Source organism: Salmo salar, chromosome 13, assembly GCF_965601325.2.
Source record: "Salmo salar chromosome 13, fSalSal1, whole genome shotgun sequence".
NCBI classification, from domain to species: domain Eukaryota; kingdom Metazoa; phylum Chordata; class Actinopteri; order Salmoniformes; family Salmonidae; genus Salmo; species Salmo salar.
In genome coordinates, this window is record NC_138303.1 from 38,779,869 (window position 1) to 38,798,029 (window position 18,161).

At 44.8% G+C, this 18,161-nt stretch overlaps 1 protein-coding gene across 1 annotated transcript; it reads right to left on the bottom strand.

Moving 5' to 3' along the window:
- Positions 1–11,401: 11,401 nt before the first annotated feature.
- LOC106567334 (nuclear receptor subfamily 4 group A member 1) lies at positions 11,402–16,421 on the bottom strand. Its single transcript, XM_014136469.3, has 6 exons — positions 14,685–16,421; positions 14,213–14,342; positions 13,943–14,106; positions 13,567–13,769; positions 13,122–13,300; positions 11,402–12,827 (listed from the first exon to the last, which is right to left on the bottom strand). Exons 1-6 carry the CDS (start codon positions 15,456–15,458, stop codon positions 12,571–12,573), a joined length of 1,707 nt encoding a protein of 568 aa, XP_013991944.2. The 5' UTR covers positions 15,459–16,421; the 3' UTR covers positions 11,402–12,570.
- Positions 16,422–18,161: the final 1,740 nt, after the last annotated feature.

The window sequence follows — 18,161 nt, forward strand, 5'->3', positions numbered from 1 at the left end:
TCGTTCTGGGCTGATTCCTCACCGTTCTCATGATCATTGCAACTGCACGAGGTGAGATCTTGCATGGAGCCCCAGGCCGAGGGAGATTGACAGTTCTTTTGTGTTTCTTCCATTTGCGAATAATCGCACCAACTGCTGTCACCTTCTCACCAAGCTGCTTGGCGATGGTCTTGTAGCCCATTCCAGCCTTGTGTAGGTCTACAATCTTGTCCCTGACATCCTTGGAGAGCTCTTTGGTCTTGGCCATGGTGGAGAGTTTGGAATCTGATTGATTGCTTCTGTGGACAGGTGTCTTTTATACAAGTAACAAACTGAGATTAGGAGCACTCCCTTTAAGAGTGTTCCTAATCTCAGCTCGTTGCCTGTATAAAAGACACCTGGGAGCCAGAAATCTTTCTGATTGATAGGGGGTCAAATACTTATTTCCCTCATTAAAATGCAAATCAATTTATAAAATTTTTGACATGCGTTTTTCTGGATTTTTTTGTTATTCTGTCTCTCACTGTTCAAATAAACCTACCATTAAAATGATAGACTGATCATTTCTTTGTCATTGGGCAAACATACAAAATCCGCAGGGGATCAAATACTTTTTTCCCTCACTGTATATCTCTATAGTCATTTGAACTAGGCAGTAGTCATACAGACAGACACAATATTGATTGTATAGCCCGGCACAGTGGACGTGTCATAAAACCGGTAAAACATGGTAATGGTTCCAATTTTTTTTTCACCATTCATTTTTGCGTCTGGGATTTTAGAACTACTTCATAAGTTCTGTGTTTAGTGTAGTCTTACCCTGGCGTGACGTTTTGAGAACCGTTTAATTCTCTCACGGACAAGGCGAGTTTTATCAATAAATTCTCAATTTACTCTTAAAAATTCAATATGCTAATTAGCAAGAGAGAAGACCTCAGCAAGACTACTACTTCCTACAGGAAGCTCCTACACATCATCTCTGTCATCTACCGTTCACCAGTGCGATCAGAGAGACCTGTGTTCAAGCAATCAATAAATCAATCAATGAACCTCTTATGTCTTAGCTAACCACTGACTACACTTTAGCTAGCTAGTTAGCAGAACAGTAGATCTTAGCCTAGATAATTGTTTGTACAGTACGTCAACTTTGGTGTCTATTTCAGACCTTATGGCATTTTTCAAGGATGAGCATAAGAGCATTAAAATGGGACAAGACCACTGTAAGTCTGGCCATGTGGAGAAGACCACTGTAAGACCACTGTAAGTACAGCTATTGATGGGCATCTTACTGGTTTGGTCAGGGCCAGCATGAGGGATAAAGTTTATCCTGTGTCGGTAAGTGTAGCTATTAAGTTTAAGCATTTTAGCAATACAATGTGTTCTATACAGCTGTCAACATTCTCCAAGGAAAAAGACACTTCATCAATTATATAACCATTAACCAGATTACCCCAGATACCAGACTTCGATGAGTGATAACTCAGTTCTAGAATGTTGTCATTGATGAGAATGAATCTAAAAATCTATTGACATTCAGAATGTACTTTGTTAAGACATCCATCCTGTATTGTAGTTTCATGACAAATCTTCAAAGGCACAGTATTTATTCATTTGGAGTGCTACATGTATTTATCCAGTCTTGATTTATAGGATCCTTCCCACTATATATTTTTTTTTGTTGTGGTTGTAATTTAACCTTTATTTAACTAGGCAAGTCAGTTAAGAACAAATTGTTATTTACAATGACAGCCTACCCCTGCCAAACCCGGACGACTGTGCACCGCTCTATAGGACTCCCAATCACGGCCGGATGTGATTCAGCCTGGATTCAAACCAGGGACTGTAGTGATGCCTCTTGCACTGAGATACAGTGCCTTAGAACGCTGTGCCACTCGGGAGCCCCATATCAATTAAAGGTTTATGGAAAAACTTCACATGTTCTCATGTGAAAATGTGTTTATTAAATATTCTACAGCTGTAATGTCATCGATCAAATCAAACTTTTTTTATATAGCACATTTCTTGCAATAAATGCATTTCAAGGTGTTCAAAGTCATGCATTGAAAGGCATGTGGCACTTAACATCCTTCCTCTCGGCAGGTCTCTATAGGTGACCAGGGGATTCTCTCTACCACATGTGAACGCCTCCGTGGAGCTCATAAGTCTTGCCATGCAGCCTATTTTGGCGGTTCACAATATCAGGCATATGGATGTGGAATGCAAGTGGAGGAAACCAGTGGTGTCCAACCAGGTGCAATCAGTGGAGGACCTGTACCTGGCCGAAGACTACAACCTTCTGTCCCGAGAGCCCACAGAGCAGGATCTTCAGTGGCTAAGGAACAGTCTCTGTGCCAGGTTCAGTGGAATAGCACTGAACAGGAGCCATAACAACTGAACTGCTACCCTTGCACCAACTCCAACAGGCACACCATGAGGAAAGGGAGGTTGACGGCCAGCAATTATGGAGCAGTGGTTAGGGCCAAGTGCGTTACTCCGCCGCTGTTAAAAAGGGTCCTCAGATCAGTTGTTGGATGGGGTGTTCTGTAAGTGGGGCACAAATAACAGGCATGGATGTGAGAAGTCAGGGCTTTGTGGTCACCATAGCAGTGTTGGTGGTCAAGTGTCCCTATAGTGCAAGGGACATTACCATTGAATAGGCAGTCGAAAGGATTTCAACATCAAGGAGGGAGGATTTAAAAAACAAAATGTACCCCTTTTTCTCCCCAATTTCATGGTATGCAATCGGTAGTTACAGTCTTGTCCCATTGCTGCAACTCCCGCACGGTCTCGGGAGAGGTGAAGGTCGAGATCCATGCATCCTCCGAAACACGACCCAGCCATGCCGCACTGCTGCTTGACAGAATGCTAGCTTAACCCAGAAGCCAGACGCACCAATGCGTCAGAGGAAACACCGTGTCAGCGTGCATGCGCCCGGCCCGCCACAGGAGTCTCTAGAGCGTAACGGGACAAGGACATCCCAGCCGGCTAAACCCTCCCTTAATGACGCTGGGCTAATTGTGCGCCGCCCCATGGTCTCCCGGTCGCGGATTCAAACCAGGATCTCTAGCACTGTGATGCAGTGCCTTGGACCACTGTGCCACTCGGGAGGCCAAGGAGGGAGGGTCTTACAGCCTCAGTGAAGACTATCCTTAATGGCACCAGGTCCAAGGTCAGCTCCAGATCACTGGAAGGGACACCTGCTTCTTCGTTGTGGGGACCACCAAAGCCTCAATCACCATCACCATCCAGCGTGGCAACCTCTGACAGACTCATATTGCTCCTCTTGTCAGTACCTGTTTTCAGGGAAACCAATGGTCCAAAAATATTTCACAGTTCATACACACACACACACACACACACACACACACACACACACACACACACACACACACACACACACACACACACACACACACACACACACACACACACACACACACACACACACACACACACTAGGCTCCCAGAATAGAATACGTTTTGCTGAAAGCAGCCAACTAAAGTAATGTAGTTAACGTAAGTTCAATCACAAAGGCTGGTCTGAGTGCATGTCTTCGGTTTCATTTAGTATGACAACAAAATTCACATTGCATTTTACAGTGTGTCACGTCCTGACCCTTGTAAGAGGTAATTTTCCATAGTAGAGTGGTCAGGGCGTGACAGGTGGGTGGTTTTGGTTTTCTGTTTCTATGTGGGGTTTTCTAGATTTCTATTTCTATGTTTTTGTTTTCTATGTTTTGGCCAGGTATGGTTTCCAATCAGAGGCAGCTGTCTATCGTTGCCTCTGATTGGAAGCCATACTTAGGCAGCCTGTTTTTCATGTGTGGGTAGTTGTCTTTCGTTTTGTCAAGTGCACCTGACGGAACTGTTGTCAGTCTTTTTGTTGTTTTGTTTTAGAGTCTTCATTAAAAAGTAAATACGAGCACTATACGCGCCTTGGTCTCCTTTAGACGATCCTTGTTACACAGTGGGAATTTACAGTGCCTTCAGAAAATATTCAGATCCCTTGACTTTTTCCACATTTTGTTACTTACAGCCTTAAAATGTTTTATTCCCCCCTCAATCTACACACAATACCCCATAATGACAAAGCAAAACAGGTTTAGACATTTTTGCTAATTTATTAAAAAGTAACAACTGAAATATTACATTTACATAAGTATCCAGACCCTTTACTCAGTACTTTGTTGAAGCACCTTTGGCAGCAATTACAGACTTGAGTCTTCTTGGGTATGACGCTACAAGCGGGAGCGTTGCTGGACAGCTATTTTCAGATCTCTCCAGAGATGTTCGATCGGGTTCAAGTCCGGGCCTGGGCCATTCAAGGACATTCAGAGACTTGTCCCGAAGCCACTCCTACGTTGTCTTGGCTGTGTGCTTAGGGTCGTTGTCCTGTTGGAAGGTGAACCTTCGCTCCGGAACAGGTTTTCATCAAGGATCTCTCTGTACTTTGTTCCGTTCATCTTTGCCTCGATCCTGAGTAGTCTCCCAGTCCCTGCAGCTGAAAAACATCCCCACAGCATGATGCTGCCACCACCATGCTTCACCGTAGGGATGGTGCCAGGTTTCCTCCAGAAATGACACAAAGAATTCAATCTTGGTTTCATCAGACCATTGAATCTTGTTTCTCATGGTCTGCGAGTCATTTAGGTGCCTTTTAGCAAACTCCAAGCGGGCTGTCATGTGCCTTTTATTGATGAATGGCTTCCGTCTGGCCACTCTACCATAAAGGCCTAATTGGTGGAGTGCTGCATAGATGGTTGTCCTTCTGGAAGGTTCTCCCATCTCCACAGAGGAACTCTAGAACTCGGTCAGAGTGACCATCGGGTTCCAGCTCTAGGAAGAGTCTTGGTAGTTCCAAACTTCTTCCATTTAAGAAGGATGGAGGCCGCTGTGTCCTTGGGGACCTTCAATGGTGCAGAAATGTTTTGGTACCCTTCCCTAGATCTGTGCCTCGACACTATCCTGTCTCGGAGCTCTTCGAACAATTCCTTCGACCTCATGGCTTGGTTTTTGCTCCGACAGTTACTGTCAACTGTGGGACCTTATAAAGGCAGGTGTGTGCCTTTCCAAATCATGTCCAATCAATTGAGTTTTCCACAGGTAGACTCCAACCAAGTTGATGAAACATCAAGGATGATCAATGGAAACAGGATGCACCGGAGCTCAATTTCCAGTCTCATAGCAAAGGGTCTGAATACTTATGTAAATAAGGTATTTCTGTTTTTTTATTTTAATAAATTTGCAAAAAAATCTCATTGTGGGGAATTGTGTGTAGATTGCTGAGGAAATTGTTTTATTTATTCAATTTTGGAATAAGGCTGTAACGTAACAAAATGTGGAAGGGGTCTGAATATTTTCCAAAGGTACTGTATATCTGTGGATGTTTAAATTATGTCTTACACCCAGAGTGAGAGAGTACATCACTTCCAGCACATCTCCTTGCTGAGGGTGGCGTTGATCATGCACTGCTTCTAGTGGGGTGAGCCTGATGTTCCATGTCTAAAACGTAGGGAAATGTGGACATAAAGTCAAAATGTCGATGCATCTACAAATTCAATGTTTTACACAATATTGCATCATATTTGATGAGTAACTGAACTGTCCGTCCACAGGCTCGATCCGCTGTAGTCTCTACAACTGCACGCGTGCGCTCGGATCACACTGGCACAGGATGTCCATGCACCGGATGGCCTGAGGAATGCACTCCTGTTGGACTGGAAAACAAAGAGACATTTGGTCAGTGGTGGGTCTTTTTCAATACCGTATCAGCATCTTTATCTGGACGGAAAATGCATTATCATAACACAAACACACCTTGGACAATGTGAAAAGTGGTCCCTCAACACCCAATCCTCATGCGTTATTGTTTGTTCTTGTTTCCCAATCAACAGTCTGGATCTTTCTCTTCTGCCATGGTAGATGAGCTATATTTTATGGTAAATACAGGGCCATTTCTCTCTCACCGGAAAATGCCTGCTACAGACCAGAGTATTGTCACTGGGTTTCCGGTGTTGTGCTGAAAAGCTCCCCCCTGCCAGATTCCCCCCCCCCCTTCGCATGAATGCACACGCCCTCAATTCATTTTATTTTTTATGTCGGTTTGATTGCGGAGAGGCACTGATAATGTCTGCAGTTTTCGGTTTGGCTATTTGTTTCAAGTGTATTAGTCTAGAAATAAATCTCTTTGCCAAAATTCGTCATCTCTCCCATGTCTTATTCGAGTAGTATTTGTTCAGAAATGTTTATTGCTTGCCTACATTTTACTCCCTCCTCTATGTTTAATACAACACACATACATTAATTATTCATTTCGGTTGCTTATGTGAAGTTTGTTCTATAGAAAGTATTTGACTCTGATGTGTGCCACAAAATTAAGGAAATTAGAAAGGGCAGAGGATTTCGGCAAGGCTATTTTCTTGCCTGCAGAAATTCTCTCCCCCTTCTATTTTGGGACTGCAAGGCCTGGCACACGTCTGAATGATTTTGGTAGCTCATGTTGACCAGTAGTGTGTGCCACAGAAAGTATTTGACTCTAGCCATAAAATTAAGGAAATTAGAAGGGGCGAGGATATCGGCAAGGCTATTTTCTTGTCAAACATTTTAGAACAACTACTAGTCGAATAAGACATGGGAGAGATGACGAATTTTGGCAAAGAGATTTATTTATGGACTAATACACTTGAAACAAATAGCCAAACCAAAAACTGCAGACATTACTAGTGCCTCCCCTGCGATCAAACCAACATAAAAAAGTAAATGAAATGCAGCCAAACGTGATCAGAAATCTCTACTAGCAAGCAAGTCGCAGCAATGAAGAATTGAGTGCGTGCGCTTTCACGAGAAGGGGGTGGGGGACCCAGAAGGGTTCTATCTGGAACCAAAAAGGGTTCTCCTATGGCGGCAACCACAGAACCCTTTTGCAAGGTCACTAGACGGACCCTGAAGTGGAACCCCCAAGGTAAACTGATGTACAGTGAGGGAAAAAAGTATTTGATCCCCTGCTGATTTTGTACGTTTGCCCACTGACAAAGAAATTATCAGTCTATAATTTTAATGGTAGGTTTATTTTAACAGTGAGAGACAGAATAACAACAAAAAAATCCAGAAAAACGCATCACAAAAATGTTATAAATTGATTTGCATTTTAATGAGGGAAATAAGTATTTGACCCCCTCTCAATCAGAAAGATTTCTGGCTCCCAGGTGTCTTTTATACAGGTAACGAGCTGAGATTAGGAGCACACTCTTAAAGGGAGTGCTCCTAATCTCAGTTTGTTACCTGTATAAAAGACATCTGTCCACAGAAGCAACCAATCAATCAGATTCCAAACTCTCCACCATGGCCAAGACCAAAGAGCTCTCCAAGGATGTCAGGGACAAGATTGTAGACCTACAGAAGGCTGGAATGGGCTACAAGACCATCGCCAAGCAGCTTGGTGAGAAGGTGACAACAGTTGGTGCGATTATTCGCAAATGGAAGAAACACAAAAGAACTGTCAATCTCCCTCGGCCTGGGGCTCCATGCAAGTTCTCACCTCGTGGAGATGCAATGATCATGAGAACGGTGAGGAATCAGCCCAGAACTACATGGGAGGATCTTGTCAATGATCTCAAGGCAGCTGGGACCATAGTCACCAAGAAAACAATTGTTAACACACTACGCCGTGAAGGACTGAAATCCTGCAGCACCCGCAAGGTCCCCCTGCTCAAGAAAGCACATATACATGTCCGTCTGAAGTTTGCCAATGAACATCTCAATGATTCAGAGGACAACTGAATTCCATGCTGTCACAGTCACTAGCCCATTCAAGCTTAACATCCTTATCATTTATCGCCCTCCAGGTTCCCTTGGAGAGTTGATCAATGAGCTTGACGCCTTGATAAGTTCCTTTCCTGAGGATGGCTCACCCCTCACAATTCTGGGTGACTTTAACCTCCCTACGTCTACCTTTGACTCATTTCTCTCTGCCTCCTTCTTTCCACTCCTCTCCTCTTTTGACCTCACCCTCTCACCGTCCCCCCCTACTCACAAGGCAGGCACTACGCTTGACCTCATCTTTACTAGATGCTGTTCTTCCACTAATCTCACTGCAACTCCCCTCCAAGTCTCCGACCACTACCTTGTATCCTTTTCCCTCTCGCTCTCCTCCAACACTACTCACTCTGCCCCTACTCAGATGGTATTGCGCCGTCGCAACCTTCGCTCTCTCTCTCCTGCTACTCTCTCCTCTTCCATCCTATCATCTCTTCCCTCTGCTCAATCCTTCTCCAACCAATCTCCTGATTCTGCTTCCTCAACCCTCCTCCCTTTCTGCATCCTTTGACTCTCTATGTCCCCTATCCTCCCGGCCGGCTCGGTCCTCCCCTCCTTCTCCGTGGCTTGACGACTCATTGCGAGCTCACAGAACAGGGCTCCGGGCAGCCGAGCGGAAATGGAGGAAAACTAGCCTCCCTGCGGACCTGTCATCTTTTCACTCCCTCCTCTCCACATTTTCTTCCTCTGTTTCTGCTGCTAAAGCCACTTTCTACCACTCTAAATTCCAAGCATCTGCCTCTAACCCTAGGAAGCTCTTTGCCACCTTCTCCTCCCTCCTGAATCCTCCTCTCCCCCCCCCCCTGCGGATGACTTCGTCAACCATTTTGAAAAGAAGGTTGACGACATCCGATCCTCGTTTGTTAAGTCAAACGACACCGCTGGTCCTGCTCACATTGCCCTACCCTATGCTTTGACCTCTCTCTCCCCTCTCTCTCCAGATGAAATCTTGCGACTTGTGACGGCCGGCCACCCAACAACCTACCCGCTTGACCCTATCCCCTCCCCTCCTCTCTTCTCCAGACCATTTCCGGAGACCTTCTCCCTTACCTCACCTCGCTCATCAACTCATCCTTGACCGCTGGCTACGTCCCTTCCGTCTTCAAGAGAGCGAGAGTTGCACCCCTTCTCAAAAAACGTACACTCGATCCCTCCGACGTCAACAACTACAGACCAGTATCCCTTTCTTTTCTCTCCAAAACTCTTGAGCGTGCCGTCCTTGGCCAGCTCTCTTGTTATCTCTCTCAGAATGACCTTCTTGATCCAAATCAGTCAGGTTTCAAGACTGGTCATTCAACTGAGACTGCTCTTCTCTGTGTCACAGAGGCTCTCCACACTGCTAAAGCTAACTCTCTCTCCTCTGCTCTCATCCTTCTAGACCTATCTGCTGCCTTTGATACTGTGAACCATCAGATCCTCCTCTCCACCCTCTCCGAGTTGGACATCTCCGGCGCGGCTCACTCTTGGATTGCATCCTACCTGACAGGTCGCTCCTACCAGGTGGCGTGGTGAGAATCCGTCTCCGCACCACGTGCTCTCACCACTGGTGTCCCCCAGGGCTCAGTTCTAGGCCCTCTCCTATTCTCGCTATACACCAAGTCACTTGGCTCTGTCATATCCTCACATGGTCTCTCCTATCATTGCTATGCAGACGACACACAATTAATCTTCTCCTTTCCCCCTTCTGATAACCAGGTGGCGAATCGCATCTCTGCATGTCTGGCAGACATATCAGTGTGGATGATGGATCACCACCTCAAGCTGAACCTCGGCAAGACGGAGCTGCTCTTCCTCCCGGGGAAGGACTGCCCGTTCCATGATCTCGCCATCACGGTTGACAACTCCATTGTTTCCTCCTCCCAGAGTGCTAAGAACCTTGGCGTGACCCTGGACAACACCCTGTCGTTCTCCGCTAACATCAAGGCGGTGACCCGATCCTGTAGGTTCAACATTCGCAGAGTACGACCCTGCCTTACACAGGAAGCGGCGCAGGTCCTAATCCAGGCACTTGTCATCTCCCGTCTGGATTACTGCAACTCGCTGTTGGCGGGGCTCCCTGCCTGTGCCATTAAACCCCTACAACTCATCCAGAACGCCGCAGCCCGTCTGGTGTTCAACCTTCCCAAGTTCTCTCACGTCACCCCGCTCCTCCGCACACTACACTGGCTTCCAGTTGAAGCTCGCATCTGCTACAAGACCATGGTGCTTGCCTACGGAGCTGTGAGGGGAACGGCACCTCCATACCTTCAGGCTCTGATCTGTCCCTACACTCAAAGAAGGGCACTGCGTTCATCCACCTCTGGCCTACTCGCCTCCCTACCTCTGCGGAAGCACAGTTCCCGCTCAGCCCAGTCAAAACTGTTCGCTGCTCTGGCACCCCAATGGTGGTACAAGCTCCCTCACGACGCCAGGACAGCGGAGTCAATCACCACCTTCTGGAGACACCTGAAACCCCACCTCTTTAAGGACTACCTTAGCTTGTTCCACCATTGGGGTGCCAGAGCAGCGAACAGTTTTGACTGGGCTGAGCGGGAACTGTGCTTCCTCAGAGGTAGGGAGGCGAGCAGGCCAGAGGTGGATGAACGGAGTGCCCTTGTTTGGGTGTAGGGCCTGATCAGAGCCTGAAGGTACGGAGGTGCCGTTCCCCTCACAGCTCCGTAGGCAAGCACCATGGTCTTGTAGCGGATGCGAGCTTCGACTGGAAGCCAGTGGAGAGAGCGGAGGAGCGGGGTGACGTGAGAGAACTTGGGAAGGTTGAACACCAGACGGGCTGCGGCGTTCTGGATGTGAGTTGTAGGGGTTTAATGGCACAGGCAGGGAGCCCAGCCAGCAGCGAGTTGCAATAATCCAGACGGGAGATGACAAGTGCCTGGATTAGGACCTGCGCTGTTGATTTCATCACCTTATATTTTGTTGGCACGATGTGCCTTGCAAAGCCCCATTGGAGGCATAAGATGGATGGACTGTTGGCCCATATACTGTATGTGCCAATATGAACACTTTGTACAACCAGGTTGATTACACCAATAGCAAGTAACTGCCAGCAGTCTCATCTGGACCATCTCCAGTGCAATCTCTACAAGTAGCCCCATAGGCCTAATGCCTAGAAGGCTTTTTTATCAATGCTTGAAGTGGACTAAAATATGTGTTGGTACTCATTTAATCAGACCTAAATTCACACTACTGGACTTTCAGGCTGTGAAAAATAGAGAAAGAAATAGAGAGAACAACAATTATATTAGAGAGAACAATTATTTTACAGAACTATTAAAAAAAGGGTATATGGAGCTGCAGTGTTAAAGATGAACAATTCTGTCTATGTAAAAAATGTAATGCCCAAAACTAAATTAGATTGTATCACAATACATATGAAATGTTAAAGCCACAGACTAAGATTTACAGAAATAAGGAAGTATTGTAATCTTCTTGATTTAGAAAAATATGACTCACGTTATCATAACTACGAACCTATTACTAAATGTTGTATGTTTTTGCAGGCAAAGGAAACTGAACAAATGATGTACAATAGCTTTAAATCAAGTTGATAATTTCTTGAGCACTTTAATAATTTTAGAATCAAGTGCTCTTTTCATCTGGAAATGTCATGGACTGCACATCTTGCTGATTATGGCTTTAAGTAACCCATGCTAATTTAAAGACATTCATTGTCATGTATTACACAGAAATAGTCACAATAAGCTATGTATAATATTCATAGAAGCAAAAACCAATAATACGGTTGTAATATTTGTTTGAGCTGTTCAATTATAGCTGCCATATTTCAGTGATATTTGCACAACATTACAGACAAATATAGCATAATCTTCATGATAATCAACACTATCTCCAATTGGTAGGTCAGGGAACCTTCTCAGATTTCCTTATGATTGTAACATGTTTCAGTCACAATGCTGCAGTCGATTCATTGTGTATATGCAATAACACCATTATAATACAAGTACAATCTTGAACCTGAATCTTAAAAAGACCATAGCTAAGGCATAATATACAAACGTTGATGTTATAGCAAGACGTTGCAGTCATAGGGCCCGTGTAAATGTAATACATTCCTTTATGTTGATCAGAATCTACTGTATAGACTCTGCATTATAGCATAGCGTGGTGGTATTTAAGTTGTTAACAGTCTGCTTTTGGTCCATGGTCTTTTTTTATTTTATTGAATGTTTAAAACATACAAAATACTTGCAGTGAAACCACTCAACAACTACGTCACATTAGTCATCTAACAGACTACCAGGGCACGTCAACAGATCTCCCACAAGGTCTGTTTGTTAGTTTTCTAAATGTATATAAAAATATAATTATATACGTATAAAAAAAACTATTCTGGAGATATTCCCTCTCCATTACACTACTGAAGCTGTGTGTAAATAAACCACGTTCACCTCATCTCCCACAGTTGACCACTGTCAACCATTTTGGTTGTGGATCATTAGTGCACACTCAAAGCCATAAGTCTGAAATACTGCACCAAAACAAGGAAAACTATTTCAATGATATCACATTCTCATCACCGTACTACAGCCATTGCTAATGAACGAGAGAGGTCAATTTTTCCTCAAGTACGATAGTGCTTTAATAGCTTCATACCTTTTTAAGTCTTACAGTATAATTCACTACTTTCACGTGAAATCTTTGGGAGCATAGTTTCCTTAATTTGTCCCTACTCAACACTGAGACTGCTTGATCATTTGACGTCCCTTTATCATCCCTTTAGCAGCACAAGTGCACAGTCGGTATTGTCTTTTCTCGCTCTCATAAAGGCAGAATGTCCATGGTCATTCTGTCAACTATGGGGGGTGGTGGGACCAAGTCCACAAGCTTGAGATAGAAGATGCGTTGCAGGCCCTGGGTGCAGAGAGTCCGTAGCTCGGGCAGCTTTCCCAGAAGGCGGGACAGGTAGTTGGGCCCAGTGGAGTCGGGGGCGCAGCTGGAGACGTGATCTCTGAGACAGGTGATTAGCTGGCTCTGGAACTCCTCCACCCGCTTTGGATCCTTCAGGCCATGGCGGTCTGTGGAGAATCAGGAGACAGAAAGGGCACGAGTGTGTGACCAGGTAAAGCAGAGTAAACACCATAAAGAGAGGTCATTTTTAACATTATTCTGTAACACAATAACATTATGTAGGCCTATGTGTCAAGATTCATGCATATTCAGCTTGTTCAGCCAGCTCAGGTTAGGGTGAGAATAAAGATTGACTGCAGGCTCAATGTTGCAACCTCATACTGTACTGGTTTATGGTGTCATATCTCTATTAACACAGCCTGGCAGGCTGACGTGTAAGCGTAGGTGTGTTGAGCTCTCACCAGTGATTATGACCAGAGTTGTGAGGCAGGAGAAGGATGACACGTCCAGGTTCATGCGGTGGAGGCTCTGGGAGAAGTCCATGATGGAGTCTATCCAGTCACCGAAGCCCCGTATACACTGCATGCGGTGAAGAACCATGCCATTGCAGAAGATCAGCTTGTCCGTCTCAGGGTTGGACCTTGGAAAGAGAATATAATAAGGATGATTAACTTTTTTTTGGGGGGGGGGGGGTAATAATCCATGTTTGTTATAGCAAAAGTATCTGCACAATGTTAGTTTGTGGGTGCAATCAATCCAGTCATATCCATAATGTATGTACTGTATAATCCTAGCAATACAGTGAGTAATGTAAACACAACAAAGCCATGGCTCTGATTATGCAAGCTGGTCTTTTTGGAGCGTTTTCTTTTTTTAACAGTGATAACATTTGGTTCTTCTTTTCACCTGTATGCTAGTCGCAAGATGAACAGTTCCAAGAAGGCTGACTCCAGTAGCAGCTCCTGGTCCTCGGAGCAGAAGGCGGTGAACCCAGGGATGCTCTCAGCCCACTTCCTGATCACGTCCATGGACTCTGTGAGGAGGTTGTAGAACTGTTTGATGTCACAAGTGTTCTCTTTCTCTGACAGACTGACCACAGTCTCCTGGTACTGAATTAGAAAGGAAGGAGAGAAGTTAGTTATGTTAGTTCCATTAGGGGAATGCCCTGCATTCTCATGGTTCTATTTAGGCTCTATCCTTAGAAAAGGTACCAACAGCGACCTAATAACCCCCAAAAACAATAATAGATCAACCACAATGGAGAATTTTCAGTTGTCCTTACCTTGGAGTAGTCCAGTTTCCCAACACCAGAGTTTGATTCAATGTATTCTCTCACAAGAGAGGCAATGATGTCGACTCGAGACCCCGCAGACGATAGGTCCTGAACTGCTTTTGGCTTGGAGGGCAGACGACCTCTTCGACCTTTTAAGCTATCTGTTCTCACAACTTCGAGAGAGAGAGAGAAATTGATAATGTCTTAGCAACTGAGAACTGAGAAAGAACAGTGGTTATGGTCAGAGATGTGGTAGTAAAATGAATCTGAAGGGCTCACCTTCTTTCACCATGCCTACTGCCAGGCACTTCTGGAAACGACAGAATTGACAGCGGTTCCGTCGCCGCTTGTCAACTGGACAGTCCTTGTTGGCAAGGCACACGTATTTAGATTTTTTCTGTACAGTACGCTGCAAAGCACACAGAAAAGAAGCTTAGCTATGGTAGCTCAGTCTCTATACCAGTCCAGCAATGGCGATGCATGTATAAAATGTGTTTTGCAATGAATAAAAATGTATTAGACACAGTGCTTGACTTGGGTAGGAGCTCACCGGAGCTGAGTACCTACACCAGCATTTGTCTACTGCTACTCTTTTAGAATATAAGCTCAAAAGTATTGTGAAGCTCATCCACCTAAAAATAAACAGTACCAACACCCAAAATGAGTACCAACACTTTTTTCAGTTCAAGTCAAGCACTGACCCCCAGTTATGGAAAGAAATTGACTGAAGAGAGAGGAAAAAGCTCCTCACCTTGAAAAAACCTTTGCAGCCCTCACAGGTGCGAACCCCATAGTGCTGGCAGGAGGCGTTGTCCCCACAAACAGCACAGAGACCCTCGTTTTCAGTAGGGCTGTGCGGTTTCGCAGACATTCTCCCTTCAATGAGGCCTGAGACATCTAGGGTGCCTGGCTCCTGGGTTAGAGGGGAGAAGGACAGGGGGGAGGGGGGCTGCTGGCCCAGAGAGAAGGGGTCTTGCTCAGCCAGCTGGGGCTGTGGATGGCCCAGAGGAGACAGATCCTCCACTGAGCCGGGACAGAAGGTGAAGAAAGAGGATGGCTGTGTTAATGCAGTCTTATCAGCCACCCAGCTGTCCAGGCTGGGAGAGTATGGACCGAAGGCCGAGTCCCAAACTGACGCAGGCTGGGTCTGGAAGCCAGGAGTACAGGGAGACTGGGCTGACACAGGGTTGACGAAAAAGTCAGAGCCACCAGAAGACAGGGCTTCGTCGAAGTAGCTCAGGGCCAAGGTGCCAGGGTAGCAGCCGTAAACCTGGAAGTCATCCAGCTTGAAGGGCGACTCAGGGTCCGAGGCGGTGGTAGGAGCTGTGGCAATCTGACTGGCATTAAACTCACCAGCGTAAGTGCCCACCAGGGAGTTGATGCTAGGAATGGAAGGGGCAGAGAGCTGGTCGGCATGACTACTCACATCCATAGCTAACCTTGAGGTAAGGTCCAGGCTCAGAGACTCTGAGTTGTAGAGGCTGTTCTCATAAGGCTGAGCTCCATGTGGGGGGACATTATTCATTTCTGTGGATTCAAGGTGCAGACAACTATCTGTGAGAAAATTGACTATGGCAATTTTACAGAGGGTCTGTGTGAGCTGACTTTAGGAGATACTACAATCTTCTAGAAGCTACAGTCATGAGTTTGGAGTGGACATCCTGTTCCCCTGGGTTGCCAATCCCTGAATAGAGAGGACTGTTAAATCTAGGTCATCGAAAGGCTTCAAATAAATTCACTTCAGGTTCCTGGGTAAATTGGTCAAATAAATGTACTTGGGTGCCAGATTTTCTGTCCCCTCCCCTGCAGGACAAGCCACATAACTTGTATAACTGTCCCCCTCCTCCTAGCATGTACTAGGTGCTCCTACCCACTGTGCTCCCACCCATCCAGGACATTACTCAAAAACAGTGCCTGAGGAAGTCCCACAGCATCGTCAAGGACCACACACACCCCAGCTACGAGCGGGCAGATGATATGTCTGTCTCTGATACCAACAGGCTCAGAGACAGTCTCTATCTACAAGCCATCAGACTGCTGAACACTTGAACTGGACTGACCAACTGCTCTGATTCTCTTCACCTTAGCACACATGCACTCACTCACTCACGCACACAGCCACACATGCACACAGACATGCACACATCCACACACACACACACACATCACATCTGCTGCTACCAGACTCTTATGATGGCTAAATACTGCACAATTTAAACACTTGCCCTCCAATCCCTCCTTCCAAAAAAAAAATTGTAAATATTGGACTATAATTTGTGCCTTCCTGTATTAAACTTATGCTAACTGTTTTCTATTCTACTGAGCTATTTACTTTGTCGTATTCTTATCTTTTATTACATATTTCTTATTGTTGTTGTATTGTCGAGAAGGAACCTACAAGTAAGCATTTAGTTGGACGGTGTATACATACCACTAATAAAACTTGAAACTTGAAAAAGGCAGTCTGAGCCTCCCTGACTGCCCATAGATTCTGAGAAAGTATAGAAAGCATAGATAAGTGTTTTCCTGAACTTCATCTCCATTATGTGGAAATCCTTGAAGTTTAAAAACACACCAAACTACACGTCTCACACATCTGAAGGGGTTGGCTTTCAGAGCAGGGAGCCAAATGAAGGAAGAGGAGTGTAGACCCCCTACTGAATGTAACAGACTGATTTGAATGTCTGTCAGCACAACTGAAGTCGGGGAGACTCTGTATCCGTGTCCTTGTAGCCACACTAGTATGCTTTTATCTGACTGTTACATTGCTTTATAAATAGTGTAGCTGGCAGTGCATTAGATTAGGACACAGAAGGTGCACAACAGAGGAACTATGTGGGAACACCTGTAGTACCTCATACAAACAACTTATCCACTACGTGCTGACAGGTGCATGCAACATTCTTATAACTGAATAAGTATAAACATACAGTATGATTGTATAATGATAATTTGTAATTATTTTTGATTTACCTTGCAGCAATTGACTGGCAATATATTTTCTGACTAACTTTTATTTGCCCTCCCATCAACTGTGGATGGCATGCCCCTCCAGTTCTAAGGTATTTTGCATTTATGCCTTTAGATTTATGCATCTCAGGACAAAATTGTTCTAATGTCAATAATAATGTAAATAGCAAGGATAATTCATTACCTAAATAAATGTACTTAGAGAATGCACTGTAATATCATACTGAAAGCAATAACTGAAAGCTGAGAGCTTGCTTACCTGTTTATATCTCACTAGTATTTTAAGCAATATCCGTAGTCACCTTGCACCCGAAGTTGCTCTGCAGTTCTAATGTTATTGAGATCTTGGGAACACATTTATACAATCAATTTTATTTTACCATTACGTCAGAGGGACGCCCCCTTTAATGGTGCTTTCAAGACAACTGGGAACTCGGAAGAATACGAGGTGAAGTCATGACGTCAGTGATCTTTAGGACGGAAAGCCGGAGCTCTAGAAAGAAGCCCGAGTTCCCGAGTTGGAATTCCTAGTTGGATGATCGTTCAAAACGATTTTTCCCAGTCGAAACGCGTTTCTTTCAGAGTTCCCAGTTGTCTTGAACGCACTGAAGTCGGAAATCTCCGATTTCCGAGTTCCCTGTTGTTTTGAGCGCGGTGTAATTTCCCATACAAGCAAAGCAGGGGCGAGGATCTGAAGCTAATCAGCTCGTATTCAGTCAGACGTCCTTTCAAGTGACGCGCTTGCGGGATTCCATTGATGCAAACGTCCCCAGAGTCATATAATCCACATTTGCTACAAACACAGTGCGACAGGAAAAAAATTATATATATAGAAAAACAGATAACTTTACGCAGAGCAAAACAAAACGGCAACTTTCGATGACACGGAACAACTTTCAGTCGCTCTTTGGGCAATTATAACATACATATTCAGGCATGTTCGCTTAAACAAAATGAGGAAGTAGCGACAAACGAAAAACATTTATAGCATTTTTACCCAATTTTAAAGATAGGTGGTAAAATGGTGTTGATTCAGCCAATCAAAGATGATAGATATGACAAATGGGCACCTTTATCACACCTGCTAACCATAACTGAGTTGTATTGGCCTATATGTATGTTTGTCATGTCAGTATTACCTTTCTCTTGACACATGTTTTGCTGCTAAAGTGACTATTCTTGGCCATTAAATGCTGATAAAGGTCAATTATATTGTGTGTATATATATATATATATTACTGTCATTCATAATGTCACA

Excerpts from the sequence above, each read along its gene's own strand:
- LOC106567334 (XM_014136469.3), bottom strand. The coding sequence starts at position 15,458 with ATGAATAATGTCCCCCCACATGGAGCTCAGCCTTATGAGAACAGCCTC. Across the intron at positions 14,343-14,684 it reads GCTGCAAAGGTTTTTTCAAG|CGTACTGTACAGAAAAAATC; the intron begins GTGAGGAGCTTT and ends TGTGCTTTGCAG. Across the intron at positions 12,828-13,121 it reads AACTCTGGTCATAATCACTG|ACCGCCATGGCCTGAAGGAT; the intron begins GTGAGAGCTCAA and ends GATTCTCCACAG.